General features: G+C 37.3%; 1 protein-coding gene across 3 annotated transcripts in view; it reads right to left on the bottom strand.

The window, feature by feature from the left end:
* The window catches only part of COL24A1 (collagen type XXIV alpha 1 chain), a 392,387-nt gene that overhangs the window by 171,274 nt on the left and 204,897 nt on the right, over nucleotides 1-16,216 (bottom strand). For all 3 annotated transcript variants that reach the window (XM_024990097.2, XM_024990098.2, XM_024990099.2), the window contains exons 24-25: nucleotides 14,543-14,596; nucleotides 8,479-8,523 (exon numbers count right to left, since the gene is read on the bottom strand). In XM_024990097.2, the coding sequence (XP_024845865.1) occupies nucleotides 8,479-8,523; nucleotides 14,543-14,596 (99 nt within the window). The remainder of the gene's footprint in view (nucleotides 1-8,478; nucleotides 8,524-14,542; nucleotides 14,597-16,216) is intronic.

Below are 16,216 nucleotides of genomic sequence, written 5' to 3'. Positions count from 1 at the left end.
TCAAGAAAATAACATACTTTATAGTCACAAAAACTCAAAATCCTTCTACCTTTGTAAGCACCTCAACTGTTCCCTGGTGGCTCACACGGTAAAGTGTCTGCCTACAATGCGGGAGAACCAGGTTCAATCCCTGGGTCGGGAAGATCTCCTGGAGAAGGCAATGGCAACCCACTCCAGTACTCTTGCCTGGAAAATCCCATGGGCGGAGGAGCCTGGTAGGCTCCAGTCCATGGGGTCGCACAGAGTCAGACACGACTGAAGCCACTTAGTGGCAACTGTTCCCTGGTGGCTCACATGGTAAAGCGTCTGCCTACAATGCGGGAGACCCAGGTTCAATCCCTGGGTCAGGAAGATCTCCTGGAGAAGGAAACTGCAACCCACCCCAGTATTCTTGCCTGGAAAATCCCATGGACAGAGGAGCCTGGTAAGCTACAGTCCATGGGGTGGCAAAGAGTCAGACACGACTGAGTGACTTCACTTTCACTTTCACTTTCAACTGTTCCTAGAAATTTATTGACTCCAGTTTTTTAAATTTCTGATGTTTGAGATTTAAAAGCTACTGACATCTAATTTCTAAAGTAATAGTTCAACTTGGAATTACCTGCACCTGGTTTTTAGAGAATGTCAGGGTTAGTAGAAGTGTTTATTTTCATTCACTTCCCTTTAATTGATCTGAAATTATAACTTTCTGTATCTTCTCTGTTCATATCCACTAATATATCCACACTCTTTCATGTTTCTTCTTTTTTAATTTCACTGACTTATACTTTTTTCTACTTTTCTACACTTTCACGAAGCACAAATTGGAATCAAGATCGCCAGGAGAAATATCAACAACCTCAGATATGCAGATGACACCACCCTTATGGCAGAAAGTGAAGAGGAACTAAAAAGCCTCTTGATGAAAGGAAAGAGGAGAGTGATAAAGTTGGCTTAAAGCTCAACATCCAGAAAAAGAAGATCATGGCATCTGGTCCTATCACTTCATGGGAAATAGATGGGGAAACTGTGGAAACAGTGTCAGATTTTATTTTTGGGGGGCTCCAAAAACACTGTGGATGGTGATTGCAGCCATGAAAGTTATGACCAACCTAGATAGCATATTAAAAAGCAGAGACATTACTTTGCCAACAAAGGTCCATCTAGTCAAGGCTATGGTTTTTCCAATGGTCATGTGTGGATGTGAAAGTTGGACTGTGAAGAAAGCTGAACGCCGAAGAATTGATGCTTTTGAACTGTGGTGTTGGAGAAGACTCTTGAGAGTCCCTTGGACTGCAAGGAGATCTAACCAGTCCATTTTAAAGGAGATCAGTCCTGGATGTTCTTTGGAAGGACTGATGCTAAAGCTGAAACTCCAGTACTTTGGCCACCTCATGTGAAGAGTTGACTCCTTGGAAAAGACTGATGCTGGGAGGGATTTTGGGCAGGAGAAGGGGATGACAGAGGATGAAATGGCTGGATGGCATCACCGACTCAATGGATATGAGTCTGAGTGAATGCCGGGAGTTGGTGATGGACAGGGAGGCCTGGCGTGCTGTGATTCATGGGATCACAAAGAGTCGGACACAACTGAGCGACTGAACTGAACTGAACGCTTTCACAGACTTAATGGTATAGTGAAATTAATTCACTTAATAAGTAAGTGATGCTATTAAAACATTTCAAAGATGATAAATGTCATAAAAATTTTAACGTATCCATGTCTTTGAGACACTAGTCAAGTCACAATATGGTTCTTGGTACCCCATACTTTTCAGCTTCAAACTGTAATAACAGGATGTATTCATTAGAAAGACAATTAGAATCTTCACCTTGGGGAAGCAGGATGATGTGGAGAAGTTAGTCATCACTTCTCTGCAATCTCAGGTCTGCTACTTTGCTATCTGACCTTGGACAAGTTTAACTTCTTTGAAATAAAAGTTTTATTTTGTACAAAAAAGGAATAATTATTTCCCAGGGTCTTGTAAGGATTAAAAGGTATAATGTATGGCAAATCATAAATTTTGAATAAATTGTAGCTATTTTTATCATATTCAGGTAATCATCCTTCTTGTGATGGGATGTGTCATAGATAGATATTTCATATAATTTTCCATTCTCTGAGAAAAATTACCATGCCCTGTGATGCAGGAGATATACACAGGTTTGCAGTTGTGCTACAGGTATGTGCAGCTTGAAAGCAGAAGGGAGTAGATGACATTTTTTAAGATAAACACATTGAGTTTACAGAGGCCCTGCTGCTGCTGCTGCTGCGTCGCTTCAGTCGTGTCTGACTCTGTGCGACCCCGTGGACGGCAGCCCACCAGGCTCCTCCGTCCATGGGATTTTCCAGGCAAGAGTACTGGAGTGGGGTGCCATTGCCTTCTCCAACAGAGGCCCTACAGAAGGGCAATTATTAAATAATAGAATTTTACTTTGTTCTTTCTTGACTAAATGGTGCCATCAGCTCTGGCACTTTTCCTCAGGGAAATATGAGTCACTTTTTATGATTTATGTTCAGTCCATAGCATTGCGAAGGCATGACTGAGCACACACCGTGTCCATATAAAGCTACCATTTTCTTCTTAATGAAAGAAAGAATGGAACTCATCAAGTAAAATCAACTTGTATTAAGTCTGATAATAATTTTATAGTAATGCTACCAGAAAGCAGAAAAACTAACCACTATATCAAATGAGATTTTGTGTTGAGGACTTCTAAAATATTTTCTTCCAGATCCTTCAAATATTTAATAATTCCATTGTAAATACATTAAATTACATGTCAGTACTTCTCCGAAATCCGTAGTATTTGATAATACTTTATTTGCCAGCTTGGCCTATGAGATTACATAGTAAAATTTTATTTTGTCCTTTTCTCAGCTTTTCTAAGCACTGATTCACAAGGGATGCACTTCGAGGTTCCATTTGAAAACAGGACAAACTGATGATTGCTTGACACAGAGGAAAGAACTTTAGAACTGGAATTAGAAAATTCACATGTGCTTACATATCAGATAACTTCAAAAAGTTTCAGTTTCCTCGCTTAAAGAATGGCAACAAGATTTATCTTACAAGGATTGTTTTAAGATTAAATGAGATAATAGGCCTTCAAAAAATAGATTTTTCATTTCTTCCTCTGACTCCACCTCTACTTGGACTTGAATGAATTAGTTATAATCTACCTTAGAATCAGCCATCAGAAGTTCTATGATTCTAAAGGTTTTAGAATGAGAACCTGATTTTGAGGATTATCCATGGCCTTTTCTCTTCCTTTCTGTTCATCATTCATTTACTATTAAACACTACCACACTAGAGGACAGGCAGAAAAACATAGAGGACACAGTAGATTGCTTATGAAATATTACTGAAATCAATAAAAAGAGTAAATGAGGTGAAATAAAATCATTGGATTTTAAGACATATAAAGAGTGTCTGTGGTCAGCCTATAGGACAACCATGAGAAGCTCTTCAAGTGGGCAGAAAAATGGCATGTAAATTTAATGTAATCAAGGTCACTTTATGAAAAAAATTCCAAATTCTATCTTTAAAATAACAAACTAGAAAAAGATCTTGAGAGTGACTGCTGATCATTTTCCAAAGACAAACTAGTTTCCTGTTTTTGAAAAATGCCCACATAGTATCATCAACAATAAAGAAAAAATAAGAAGCTATCCCACTCGTAAAGAAGGTTGTAGAGCCACTGACTAAAATATTTAGTTTAGTTCTATTTGTTTCAACTCCAGAAAGACATAATGAAACTGGAGGACAGCCAGAGAAAAGAAGCCAAATTGGCAGGTAAGGGAAGAATAGAAAACATTACAATTCTTAGAAAAGAGTCAGATTCTTAGGACTGGAATTATCTTTAGACATCATATATACTAATTCCTTATGCTTCCAGAATATTCCTGATGAATCATAGCTGAGTTATCAAAAGTCTATCACATGCTGGAGACTAACCAGAATCATTCCTTTTTACTGCAGCCTTTGTCCAAATATCACCTTAAACACATCTCAAACACATCCACTTATCTCCACTGCCATCATCTGGCCCATCATTGTTCTTTTTCAGCTAATCTAATGCAACAGCTTTCTAAATGGTTACCCTCTTACACTTCTGCTCCTCACAACCAAGCTCCAACTTCCCAATCCATAGCTACAGAGGGATCTTAAAACAAATTAAATCAAGTCATTGGCTTACTTAGAATACTTCAATGATTTTCCATCTACTTTAGGATCAATTCCAAAATAATAAACACAGCCCTGAGTGCTTGGCTCCTGCCTCCCTCACTGCTACAGCTAATATTGCTTTTTCCTTGGCTCACCAAGTCTATCCACACTGGCTTTCTTCAGTTCCTTAAAAGTTAAATGCTTTCCCACATAGAACCATAAATATAAGAATAACCACCACCACAACCATTACAGCTAACATTTTATCATGTTTTCACTATGTGACCAGCTCTGTGCTAAATGCTTTAAGTGCATTATATGTGTGCGAAATATGTTATATTGCACATTCCAGGAACAGTTTTTCTCCCCACTCTTCCACAGCCAACTCATACCATTCTTTATGGTCACAGATTATATGGCATTTCCTCAAAACAGTCTTCTCTCATCCCCAGATCTAAATTTGGCAACTGTCACATACCTTAAAATGTTCCTCTATAGAATGTATCACAGTTATGATTATATAATTTTATGATATTATTTTTAATGTCTGTCTAACCTCTAATAGACTATAAATTTCGTGAAGGCAGGGATCAAATGTTCAATAAATATTCCTGAATATAAATATCTGCTGAATCATTCAAATCTAAGAATGAGATGTTGAATCCCTCTATGGAAGAATCTGAGTGTTAGAAATCCTATTAAAATATTCTGGTCTACAAAGAAAGTTTGTTCCTTTATAATGCCTATGTCTTATAATGTCTGTTCCCTTATAAAGACTATATACTATTTTAATTCTGTTCTCTTGACCAATACTGAAAAAGTATATTGTCTTCCCTTCTGTAGCTCTTCAAATACTTTCAGCCTGGAGAGTTAAAGACAGAACTAGCAATTAAGGTGAGATAATTCCAGATTTATTCATAATAAAAAGTTAGAATGCAGGGGACAAGGAGGTATCTTTTGAAATTAGAGACTTATTTAGGGCATATCTAAAGACATTAATTCTTTGCCTATAGTAAATAAATGTAAGACATACACAGACATGTAATATAGATGCGACTACTCTGGCACTCTCTATCACAAACTGGGTTCTCATTTATATAAATCTAGCAAGAAACAAAACTGGAAGAGATCCGGTTAAATGACCATTCAGAAGGTTTGGGAAAAGTAATTAGCTATGCAATTACAATTAACCTTGCTGCTGCTGCTGCTAAGTCGCTTCAGTTGTGTCCTACTCTGTGCAACCCCATAGATGGTAGCCCACCAGACTCCCCCGTCCGTGGGATTCTACAGGCAAGAACACTGGAGTGGAGTGCCATTTCCTTTTCCAATGCATGAAAGTGAAAAGCGAAAGTAAAGTCGCTCAGTCGTGTCAGACTCTTAGCGACCCCATGGACTGCAGCCTGCCAGGCTCTTCCATCCATGGGATTTTCCAGGCAAGAGTACTAGAGTGGGGTGCCACTGCCTTCTCCTTAGATATCCTCAAATCACTAGACTGACATTGTGAAGTATAAATGTATTTTCCCATATCTCTTGAGAATTTTACTGAACTTTGGATTAGATGAACTATATTTCTAAGATTTTGAAGTTAATACAAAAAAATTAAAGTTGGGAATTACCAAGAACCATAATTAATTCTTTAGGCATTTTAAATATCAGCTCAGTTCAGTTCAGTCGCTCAGTCATGTCCTACTCTGCAACCCCATGAATTGCAGCACACCAGGCCTCCCTGTCCATCACCAACTCCCGGAGTTCACTCAAACTTATGTCCATCAAGTCGGTGATGCTATCCAGCCATCTCATCCTCTGTCAACCCCTTCTCCTCCTGCCCCCAACCCCTCCCAGCATCAGAGTCTTTTCCAATGAGTCAACTCTTTGCATGAGGTGGCCAAAGTACTGGAGTTTCAGCTTTAGCATCAGTCCTTCCAATGAACACCCAGGACTGATTTCCTTTAGAAGGGACTGGTTGGATCTCCTTGCAGTCCAAGGGACTCTCAAGAGTCTTCTCCAACACCATAGTTCAAAAGCATCAATTCTTCGGTGCTCAGCCTTCTTCACAGTCCAACTCTCACATCCATACATGACCACTGGAAAAACCATAGCCTTGACTAGACGGGCCTTTGCTGGCAAAGTAATATCTCTGCTTTTTAATATGCTGTCTAGGTTGGTCATAACTTTCCTTCCAAGGAGTATGTGTCTTTTAATTTCATGGCTGCAATCACCATCTGCAGTGATTTTGGAGCCCCCAAAAATAAAGTCTGATACTGTTTCCACTGTTTCCCCATCTATTTCCCATGAAGTGATGGGACCAGATGCCATGATCTTTGTTTTCTGAATGTTGAGGTTTAAGCCAATTTTTTCACTCCCCTCTTTCACTTTCATCAAGAGGCTTTTTAGCTCCTCTTCACTTTCTGCCATAAGGGTGGGGTCATCTGCATATCTGAGGTTATTGAAATTTCTCCTATATATGTTAATTCAATATAGCCACAAAAGGTTTTCAAAAGACTTTATCTCCCATCCTTAATGAGAAGATGGAATCTCAAAGTTGGAATAATGAAAAGAAGGAATCTCAAAGTTGGAAAGGTCTTTTTGTTTCATAACTTATTTGATGCCTAAATTGCCCTATAAAATCTAGGCCAAGTGGCTTTCAGCTAACATTAAAATATCCCCAGTTTTGTTAACTAACTTGATGGGAGTGGGAGGATCTTTTTGCATCATATATGCATATTAAATCATTATATACACTTTAAATATCTTAAATTTCATTAGTCAGTTAAGCCTCAATAAAGCTGGGGAAAAAATCCCCAGCAAGGTATAAAGCTTTGAATTTTGAGCTATGGGTTTAAATCTTAGTTCAGCTACTGATAAGCTACACAACTTTGAACAGATTACTTACTGTGCTTCAGTTTATTCATTTAAAAAACCAGAATAACAATATGTGCCTTTAAAAATTGTTTGAGAATTAAATGAATGCCAGAATATAAAATATCACGTAGCATTATCCCTGGCACATAGTGAATAATCCACAATTGTTAATTTCTCTCCAATAACAGAAATCTACCACCTGCCAAGATAGTCCATTTCCTCTTTGGACAGCACTGGTGATAGGTTTCTATACTATGTGGAACCAGCCCAACATTTTAAACTAAATAAAACTTAGAAGTCTGATACATATTATCTGAAGAAAATATGTTTTTCATTGGTATTTTAAGTTTGGCTATAAGTTCTAGTTTATATATTTTTTATGCAATTTGTCACTCAGAAATGCAGAATTTCATTTCTTTAAATTGAATTTTTTAAAATCTGAATGACAGGGAAATACAAATCACATCCATATTTGATGAGGAGCCTTAAATAATTGAATTGACATAAATACTCCATTGAAATTTCCCTTTTTGGTTAAAAAAAGGAACTAAATATTCACCTTCTAGCAGCTCAAGATTAAGTGGTATAACAATGATCTTTTAAAACTAAGTGATCATCTCATTTTTAATAATAATTCATGATAAAAATTAAGAGTATCAAAATGTATTGTTGTTTTACTATCAGACTAGAAAATATATTTAATTATTTAAGCTTACAAAACAATTTTTTAGAAAAATTTATCTTTAAGTTGTAAGACAGGTTACAGAACATTGTATTTGCTCATCTAACCTACTAAATAAATATTGATATTAAACAATATCACTTTCTTTGTGACAACCCAGCACACACTGTACATAAATTCACTTGCTTCTTATTAATTTAACTTAACATTTTATATGTTATGTAGGTTCATTTCTGAGGGAATATTAATTGGCTTTTCCCATAGCAAAAAAAAAAAAAAATTACCCCTAATGTATCTGATTCAAAAACAGCATGATTTGCCTACTTCTACAATAATGTTAATTTAAACAAGTTAAACTTTTTGAGAAAAGAAATTATTGAATTATCTCATGGTTAATGCCAACCTTCCAAATATAAAGAAAACATTTTCCACCTATTATAATATTTAATGGCTTGAAAATTTGTAGCTTTTTAATCATGAAAAATGTTACAGTCAAATGTAGCTTGAAATGACCAGAACTAAAGGTAAAGACCCAATATTAGAAACAAAAAGGTTCCTGAGATCACAAATGTAATTTATATTGGATGAAAATAGTATCTGTGTTTTCTCTCATTTCTTTTTTGTACAGTAGGTTTTCTTTGCCACATAACAATTGACTTTATATTTATAGTGGATAAGTATTTTGCATTCTGAAGTTTATAAACATAGATCATGGCTAACATGATTCCTACAAATGCTCATGAGAGGATTTAAAATGTGAAAATAAGAGCATAAAATAAGCTTACTGTTTCACCAATCTTCCCAATGTTTCCTTGATCTCCTACTTCTCCCTGTTAATAAAGAATATAAAGTTGAAAAAAACATTAATTTTCAAATAATAATACTTTCAACATTGCTCCTGTTTTCATTTTATTGTAATTATCTAGTTATAATCTATAAAATTAACAAAGGAACTTTCAGTTTATCAAAACGCTGGTACAGTATTTGTATGGGATATAGTCTTTGCTCTCTTTTCATTCAAATACTAGTAACCTGTTTTCTTTAATTACATTCTTCTATATCTGAATTTTAATCCCTTTTAAAACACTTTTACAAATAAAATTAAAAAAAATAAAATATCTACTGAGGTATACTCTATAAAAGGTAGAGTGGTAGGTGCTGTAGAAGATAGTAAGAAGAGTGAAAATCAAGCCCTTGCCCACAGTGACCCTCTTTGCTTCAGCAGATATAGTATCTCATGACATTGAGCAGAACAAGCAAACAGAACACATCCCACAGGAAGTAGCAAAGGAGTCCATAGGAGCAGGCACCCTGTGGGTGGGTGCAGCTAGAGCTGGCTCCACTGCAGAAGTAACACATGTTCATAACTTTAACTACAATTCTGCCATCCATAAAGCTCTGAAAATCCAAAGTTTTTCACAACACACTTGGTGGCAAACTTGACCTAACCTGTGTTTATCTGGTAGCAATGCTTTTTGCCTGACCCAAGTTAGAGAAAGTTAGTTTGATTAATTTGAACATCCTTACATTTCACCACAGAAATACCAATGTGTCTAATTATGGTTTTGCTGTCCCATAGCCTGCTGGCAGTGTTAAGTAAGATACAGTACATATACCATACTACCTTATCAGAAAAACAAATGACCCAATCAAAAAATGGGCAGAAGACCTAAACAGACATTTCTCCAAAGAAGACATACAGGTGGCCAATAAACCTGTGAAAAAAATCTTTCATTATTAAAGAAATGCAAATCAAAATCATCTCACACTGATCAGAACAGCCATCATCAAAAAATCTACAAAAATCTACATCATCAAAAAATCTACAAACGGACAATGGAGAAAAGAGAACCCTCTTACACTGTTGATGGAAATGTAAACTGATATAGCCACTATGGAGAAGAGTATGGAGATTCCTTAAAATACTAGCAATAAAATTACCATATGACCCAGCAGTCTCACAACTGAAAATATGCCTTGAGAAAATTGTATTTCAAAAAGACACACACACCCCAATATTCATTGCAGCACTATTTACAATAGCTAGGACATGGAAGCAACCCAGATGTTCAACCATTGACAGATGAATGGATAAACAAGTTGTGGTATTACACATATATACAATTGAATATAACTCAGTCATACAAAGGAACAAATTTGAGTCAGTTCCAGTGAGGCAGGTGAACCTAGAACTTGTAATAGAGTGAAATAAGTCAGAAAGAGAAAAATAGTGTATATTAACACATATATATTTAATGTAGAAAAATGGTACTGATGAACCTATCTACAGGGCAAGAGTAGAGAAGCAGACATAGAGAACAGACCTGTAGACACAGTGGGGGAAGGAGAGGGTGGGAGGAATTGAGAGAGTAGCATTCAAATATATACCTTACTATATGTCAAACAGATAGCTAGCTGAAGCTGCTCGATAACACAGGTAGCTCAACTCAGTGCTCTGTGATAACCTAGAGAGGTGGGAGTGGGTGGGACTGGGAGGGAGGTTTATGTTTATGTATGTATATATGTATGTATGTATGTATAAGTGACGTATGCATATTTATGGCTGATTCATGTTGTTGTATGGCAGAAATCAACACAAAATTGTAAGCAATTACCCTCCAATTAAAAATAAATTTATAAAAATCCAAACGTCAGTCACTTCAAATAATAAGTTATGAAACTGTATTTCATAACTGTATTTCAAACTATATGAGTTGGGCCCTGGATGACTTTTACACTGGTCATGAGAAAGGATTACTCTCAGTGGTGAGGAATGGTATGAGGAAAGCCTGAACAAAAGCACAGACTAGTGAAAAGTAGTTTAGGGTGCCATGTATAATTAATCTGACAAGAACTCACATTTTATTTATACCAGAGATAGGAGATTAAACTATTACCCGCTATCTGAAAAGTAATAATTATTATGCAGTGTGGGACAGTTAAACTCACCAAACAATATTGTAGTTACTCATGATATGTAGCTACTCAGCACTTGAAATTAACTGGTCTAAACTGAAGTGTGATGTAAATATAATATACACACTGTATTTCAAAGACTTTGTAAAAAAATATCATTAATAACTTTAATACTGATAACATGTTGAAATGATAATATTTTTATATCTTGGGTTACACAAAATATATTACTAAAATTAATCTCTCCTATTTCTTTTCACCTTTTTATTGTGGCTCCACATCTGTAATTCATATTTTATACTCTGTTGGATGGTGCTGATTTTCAGCACTGAAACCTAATACTCATATAGGTAATCAGTTTGAAATAAGCTTTCAAAGACTACAAAAACTTGCTTTTCTATTTCTATATACATTTAGATAAATAGTAAATAAATAAAGCATTGTATAAATAAATAAAGCATTGAATAAAGCATTGTAGTAGTATGTTGAAAATCCTACTTTTTAAGAGTTCATTAGACAGCTTTTATAGAAAATTTGTGGCAGGAATTTATATTTATATACACAATGTATATGTGTGTATGTATATGTGTGTGCATTTGAGTCAGTTCTAATGAGGTGGATGAACCTAGAGCCTATTATACAGAGTGAAGTTAAGTCAGAAAGAGAAAGATAAATACATGCTAATGCTTATATATGGAATCTAGACAGATGTTACAGAAGAATTTATTTGCAGGGCAGAAAGTGGAGAGTGAAAAAGTTGGCTTAAAGCTCAACATTCAGAAAACAAAGATCATGGCATCTGGTCCCATCACTTCATGGGAAATAGATGGGGAAACCGTGGAAACAGTGTCAGACTTTATTTTTTTGGGCTTCAAAATCATTGCAGATGGTGATTGCAGCCATGAAATTAAAAGACACATACTCCTTGGAAGGAAAGTTATGACCAACCTAAATAGCATATTCAAAAGCAGAGACATTACTTTGCCAACAAAGGTCTGTCTAGTCAAGGCTATGGTTTTTCCAGTGGTCATGTAGGGATGTGAGAGTTGGACTGTGAAGAAGGCTGAGTGCCGAAGAATTGATGCTCTTGAACTGTGGTGTTGGAGAAGACTCTTGAGAGTCCCTTGGACTGCAAGGAGATCCAACCAGTCCATTCTGCAGGAGATCAGCCCTGGGATTTCTTTGAAAGGACTGATGCTAAAGCTGAAACTCCAGTACTTTGGCCAGCTCATGCGAAGAGTTGAGTCATTGGAAAAGACTCTGATGCTGGGAGGGATTGGGGGCAGGAGGAGAAGGGGGCGACAGAGGATGAGATGGTTGGATGGCATCACTGACTCGATGGACATGAGTCTGGGTGAACTCTGGGAGTTGGTGATGGAAAGGGAGGCCTGGTGTGCTGCGATTCATGGGGTCACAAAGAGTCGGACACAACTGAGCAACTGAACTGAACTGAACTGAACTGAATGGAGAAACAGACAAAGAGAACAGACTTATGAACACAAGGAGTGGGGAGGAGAAGGTGAGATGTATGGAGAGAGTAACATGGAAACTTACATTACCATATGTAAAATAGATAGCCAATGGGAATTTGCTGCATGTCTCAGAAAACTCAAGCAGCAGCTCCATATCAACCTAGAAGGCGGGGAGGGGGAGGGAAATGGGAAGGAGGTTCAAGAGGGAGGGGACATATGTATACCTATGGCTGATTCATGTTGAGGTTTGACAGAAAACAACAAAATTCTGTAAAGCAATTATCCTTCAATTAAAAAATAAATTAATTAAAAATAAATGATCCCAATAGAAAAAAAAATAGTTCATTAGACAGTTTTATAAAAAATTTGTGGCAGGAATTGATTTTATGTTTATATATACAATATATGGAGAAGGCAATGGCACCCCACTCTAGTACTCTTGCCAGGAAAATCCCATGGATGGAGGAGCCTGGTAGGCTGCAGTCCATGGGGTCGCTAAGAGTCCGACACGACTGAGTGACTTCACTTTCACTTTTCACTTTCATGCACTGGAGAAGGAAATGGCAACCCACTCCAGTGTTCTTGCCTGGAGAATCCCAGGGACAGGGGAGCCTGGTGGGCTGCCGTCTATTGGGTCACACAGAGTTGGACACGACTGAAGTGACTTAGCATAGCATAGCATAGCATGCATATATAGATATAATTTTTTAAAAAACTTCTCCTACTTAATGGTCCTCTCAAATTCCAATTAGGGAGATGAACCCTTTGTGATACATAATCTTAAGGGAGGTCTATGTTAATAGGCAGAAAGCAAAAGTTGCTTGCAGATTACCTACATTCCTGCTTGAGTTTTCAGACAGCCTGAATGTAGGAGGTGAGTTGTCTTTGAGGATGCAAAGAGAGAGAGGAATAATTCCTCCAGGTCTATGGAGAGAACAGAGATCCTAGGGTTCTGTGAAAGGTGGTGGCTCTTAACAATCTCCAAAGTGCTCCACCAGAGTTCCAGGTTCCCCCAAGGGAATGCCAGGTCTAGGAAATAGCTATATGATATTCCAAAGAAGAAATTTCAGGGACAAGTATGAAGATTGAACAGTAAAGAACTTCCTTCACTTCCTAGGTAACACGGATGCCACCCAGATGCTGATGTAACTCTAGGGAGGAGGCAGGATGTCAGTAATGACTGAGATTAGTTTCCTGCCAGTTTGACTGGATGGTAGCTCATGGTGAATTTTCTAGTTGCTTGGTAGTACAGGGATTAATTACAGTAAAAGAGAATTAAGACTTCTATTTATAAATACCATGCATCTATTTTCTGGGAGTTTTTCTATGTAACTTGAGAGTCAGGTACAGATACTCCCAGACATGCTGACACATTATAAAATATTTTAGCTCATATTTATTATTGGCCTTAATAATAATATTACTATTAAAAACAAAGAGTGTTTGTCCCTTAATCTCCAGTATAATAAAAATTTGTTTAATATAAATAATATATTTAATATAAATAATGAGCTCTGAACTCCAGATTTAAGAAATTAAGCAGTAAATCTGTGATACAATTCAATTTTTCATTAAATTTAAAATTTGTACTGATCACCAGTTCTCATAAGTTAGTTTCTTTCAGATCTTACTTAATGCTATACATAAAAAACCACTGCATTACTTTATATTTGTTGGTGTTACTAAAAATCACATAAAACTTCAACACAAAGCAAAAAAGTTGGTCAGTGGTACATTTTTTAAATGTCATAAAATCTTAAAAATACCGAATGATGATCCAGAGTATGTACTTAGACTCACTGTATATTTTCAGTTAGAGGACCCAGACTTAGTGACGATACACAGACACATTTTTTAAATGTAGATTTAAACATTATAGATTTTTAACTTGTAGATTTCTACCAGTGGAACAGACAGCCCCTAAAGTCATAGTTTACTATCCTATGTGCGTGCATGCTAAGTCGCTTCAGTCATGTCCAACTCTTTGTGACCCTGTGGACTGTAGCCTGCCAGAATCCTCTGTCCATGGGATTCTTCAGGCAAGAATACTTGAGTGGGTTGCCATGCTCTCCTCCAGGGGATCTTCCCTACCCAGGGAGAGAATCTGCATCTCCTGCTCCTCCTGCCTTGCAGATGGGTTCTTTACCACCGGGCCACTGAGGAAGCCCGTTATTGTCCTATATATAACCACCAATCTTAATATTTCTTTATTAAAATGCATATCTAATTACAGACATAGTCATAGATATTTACAGACATATATCTAGATACAGATAAAGATATAAAGACATACAGTATTTCAAATGCTATTTGAACCAGCTTTAACATACAACTGGTTCCCTCAATTAAGGGAATTGAATAAAATCTTTGATATGTGTTCATTTTATATTGTTCTGAAAGTCATAAATTTATCTTTTCGTAAATTATACTATGTAACTGGTAAGAAAATCAGTTGCTTTACCTTCAAGCCTTCTGGTCCTGGTTCACCGGCATACCCCTTTGGACCTGGTTTTCCCTTAGGAGGGAACAGGAAAAAAAAAAGATATGTTTAATCCTTCTTCTTTCAGAAAGTTTGCTAATTTATGAAATTCAGACTATCCTATGAGATGAAACACTTCAAAATTAGTTGATAAATGCATTTTATCAAACTTAGCCATTCTTTCTACCTTGTCTGTCTACTTGCCATGCACAGTTCTAGGAACTGAGGATTGAGGAACGCAGTAAATATACTTGCCTTTAGGGCTTCCCTGATAGCTCAGTTGGTAAAGAATCTGCCTGCAATGCAGGAGACCCCAGTTTGATTCCTGGGTCAGGAAGATCCACTGGAGAAGGGATAGGCTACCCACTCCAGTATTCCTGGGCTTCCTTGGGGGCTCAGCTGGTAAAGAATCTGCCCACAATATGGGAGACCTGATTCAATCCCATTGGGAATATCAATTCCTGATTGGGAAGATCACTGGAGAAGGGAAAGGCTACCCACTCCAGTATTCTGGCCTGGAGAATTCCATGGACTGTATAGTCTATGGAGTCACAAAGAGTGGGACAAGACTGAGTGGCTTTCACTTTCACTCACTTTTATAGAGCTTACATTCTATGGAGGATGACATAATTTTAAAAAAATAAGTAAAGTACATGGTATACTAGGTAGTGGCAAATTTGAAGAACATCAAATTAAGCAGGACAGGAGATATAAACTGTTGTGGGAGTTTCTTTAAAATTTTGGTAAGACTAACAAAAAAGACCTCAATGAGAAGGTGGCAATAGAGTAAAGAGTTTTTAAAAGGGAAAGTTATATGGATACTTGGGGGAAGAACATTCTAAGCAGAGGCAAAGAGCAGTGTAAAGGCCCTGAGGCAAGAATGTAGCTGGAGCGCAGGAGAGAGATCAGTAAGAAGATGAGGGATGAAAAGGGAATGGGGAGAGGAAGCCAGGTCAGAGGGCCTGGTAGATTATAGTAAGGGCTTTGGTTTTAACTAAGCAAGACAGGAAGCCTTAGCAAGCTTGAGAAGTGCCAGGATCTGTGTCTTCACAGGACCACTCTGATGTCAGAGCAGAAGCAGGGAGTCCAAAGAGGCGTCATCTGCAATAATCCATGTGAGATATGACAGTGGCATGAGCAGGACGGTAATGGAGGAGGTGGGCTTCCCTCGCGGCTGGCTCAGTGGTAAAGAATCCACCTCCCAACGCAGGAGATGCAGGTTTGATCCCTGAGTTGGGAATATTCCCTGGAGAAGAAAATAGCAACCCACTCCAGTATTCCTACATAGGAAATTCCTTGAACAGAGGAGACTGGTGGGCTACATTCCATTGGGTTGCAAAAGAGTCTACCCGACTTAGTGCCTAAAATAACATCAGAGGAGGCTGTGGAAAGTGGTAAGATTCTGTATATAGTTTGAAAGTAGAGTTTCCAGTAATTGTGGACAGGTCATGTGCAGAATGTGAGAGAAAGAGTCAAGAATGAATTCAAGAAAGAGTTCATTCATTTTTAATCTGCGTAAAGGACAAATGAAATGAGGTAGACTGTGGGAGAACAAGTTTGAAGGGTAAATTGAAGGCTCAATTTTGGACATTTCCGTTTGATAGTTTTCTTAGACCTCTAAGGGGAGGGATCTTGTGGTAGTTAATACAAGCACAG

This window comes from Bos taurus, chromosome 3 (genome assembly GCF_002263795.3).
Source record: "Bos taurus isolate L1 Dominette 01449 registration number 42190680 breed Hereford chromosome 3, ARS-UCD2.0, whole genome shotgun sequence".
Taxonomy (NCBI): Eukaryota; Metazoa; Chordata; class Mammalia; order Artiodactyla; family Bovidae; genus Bos; species Bos taurus.
The sequence above is the reverse complement of the archived record's forward strand: the minus strand, read 5'-3'. Positions and strand labels throughout refer to the sequence as shown.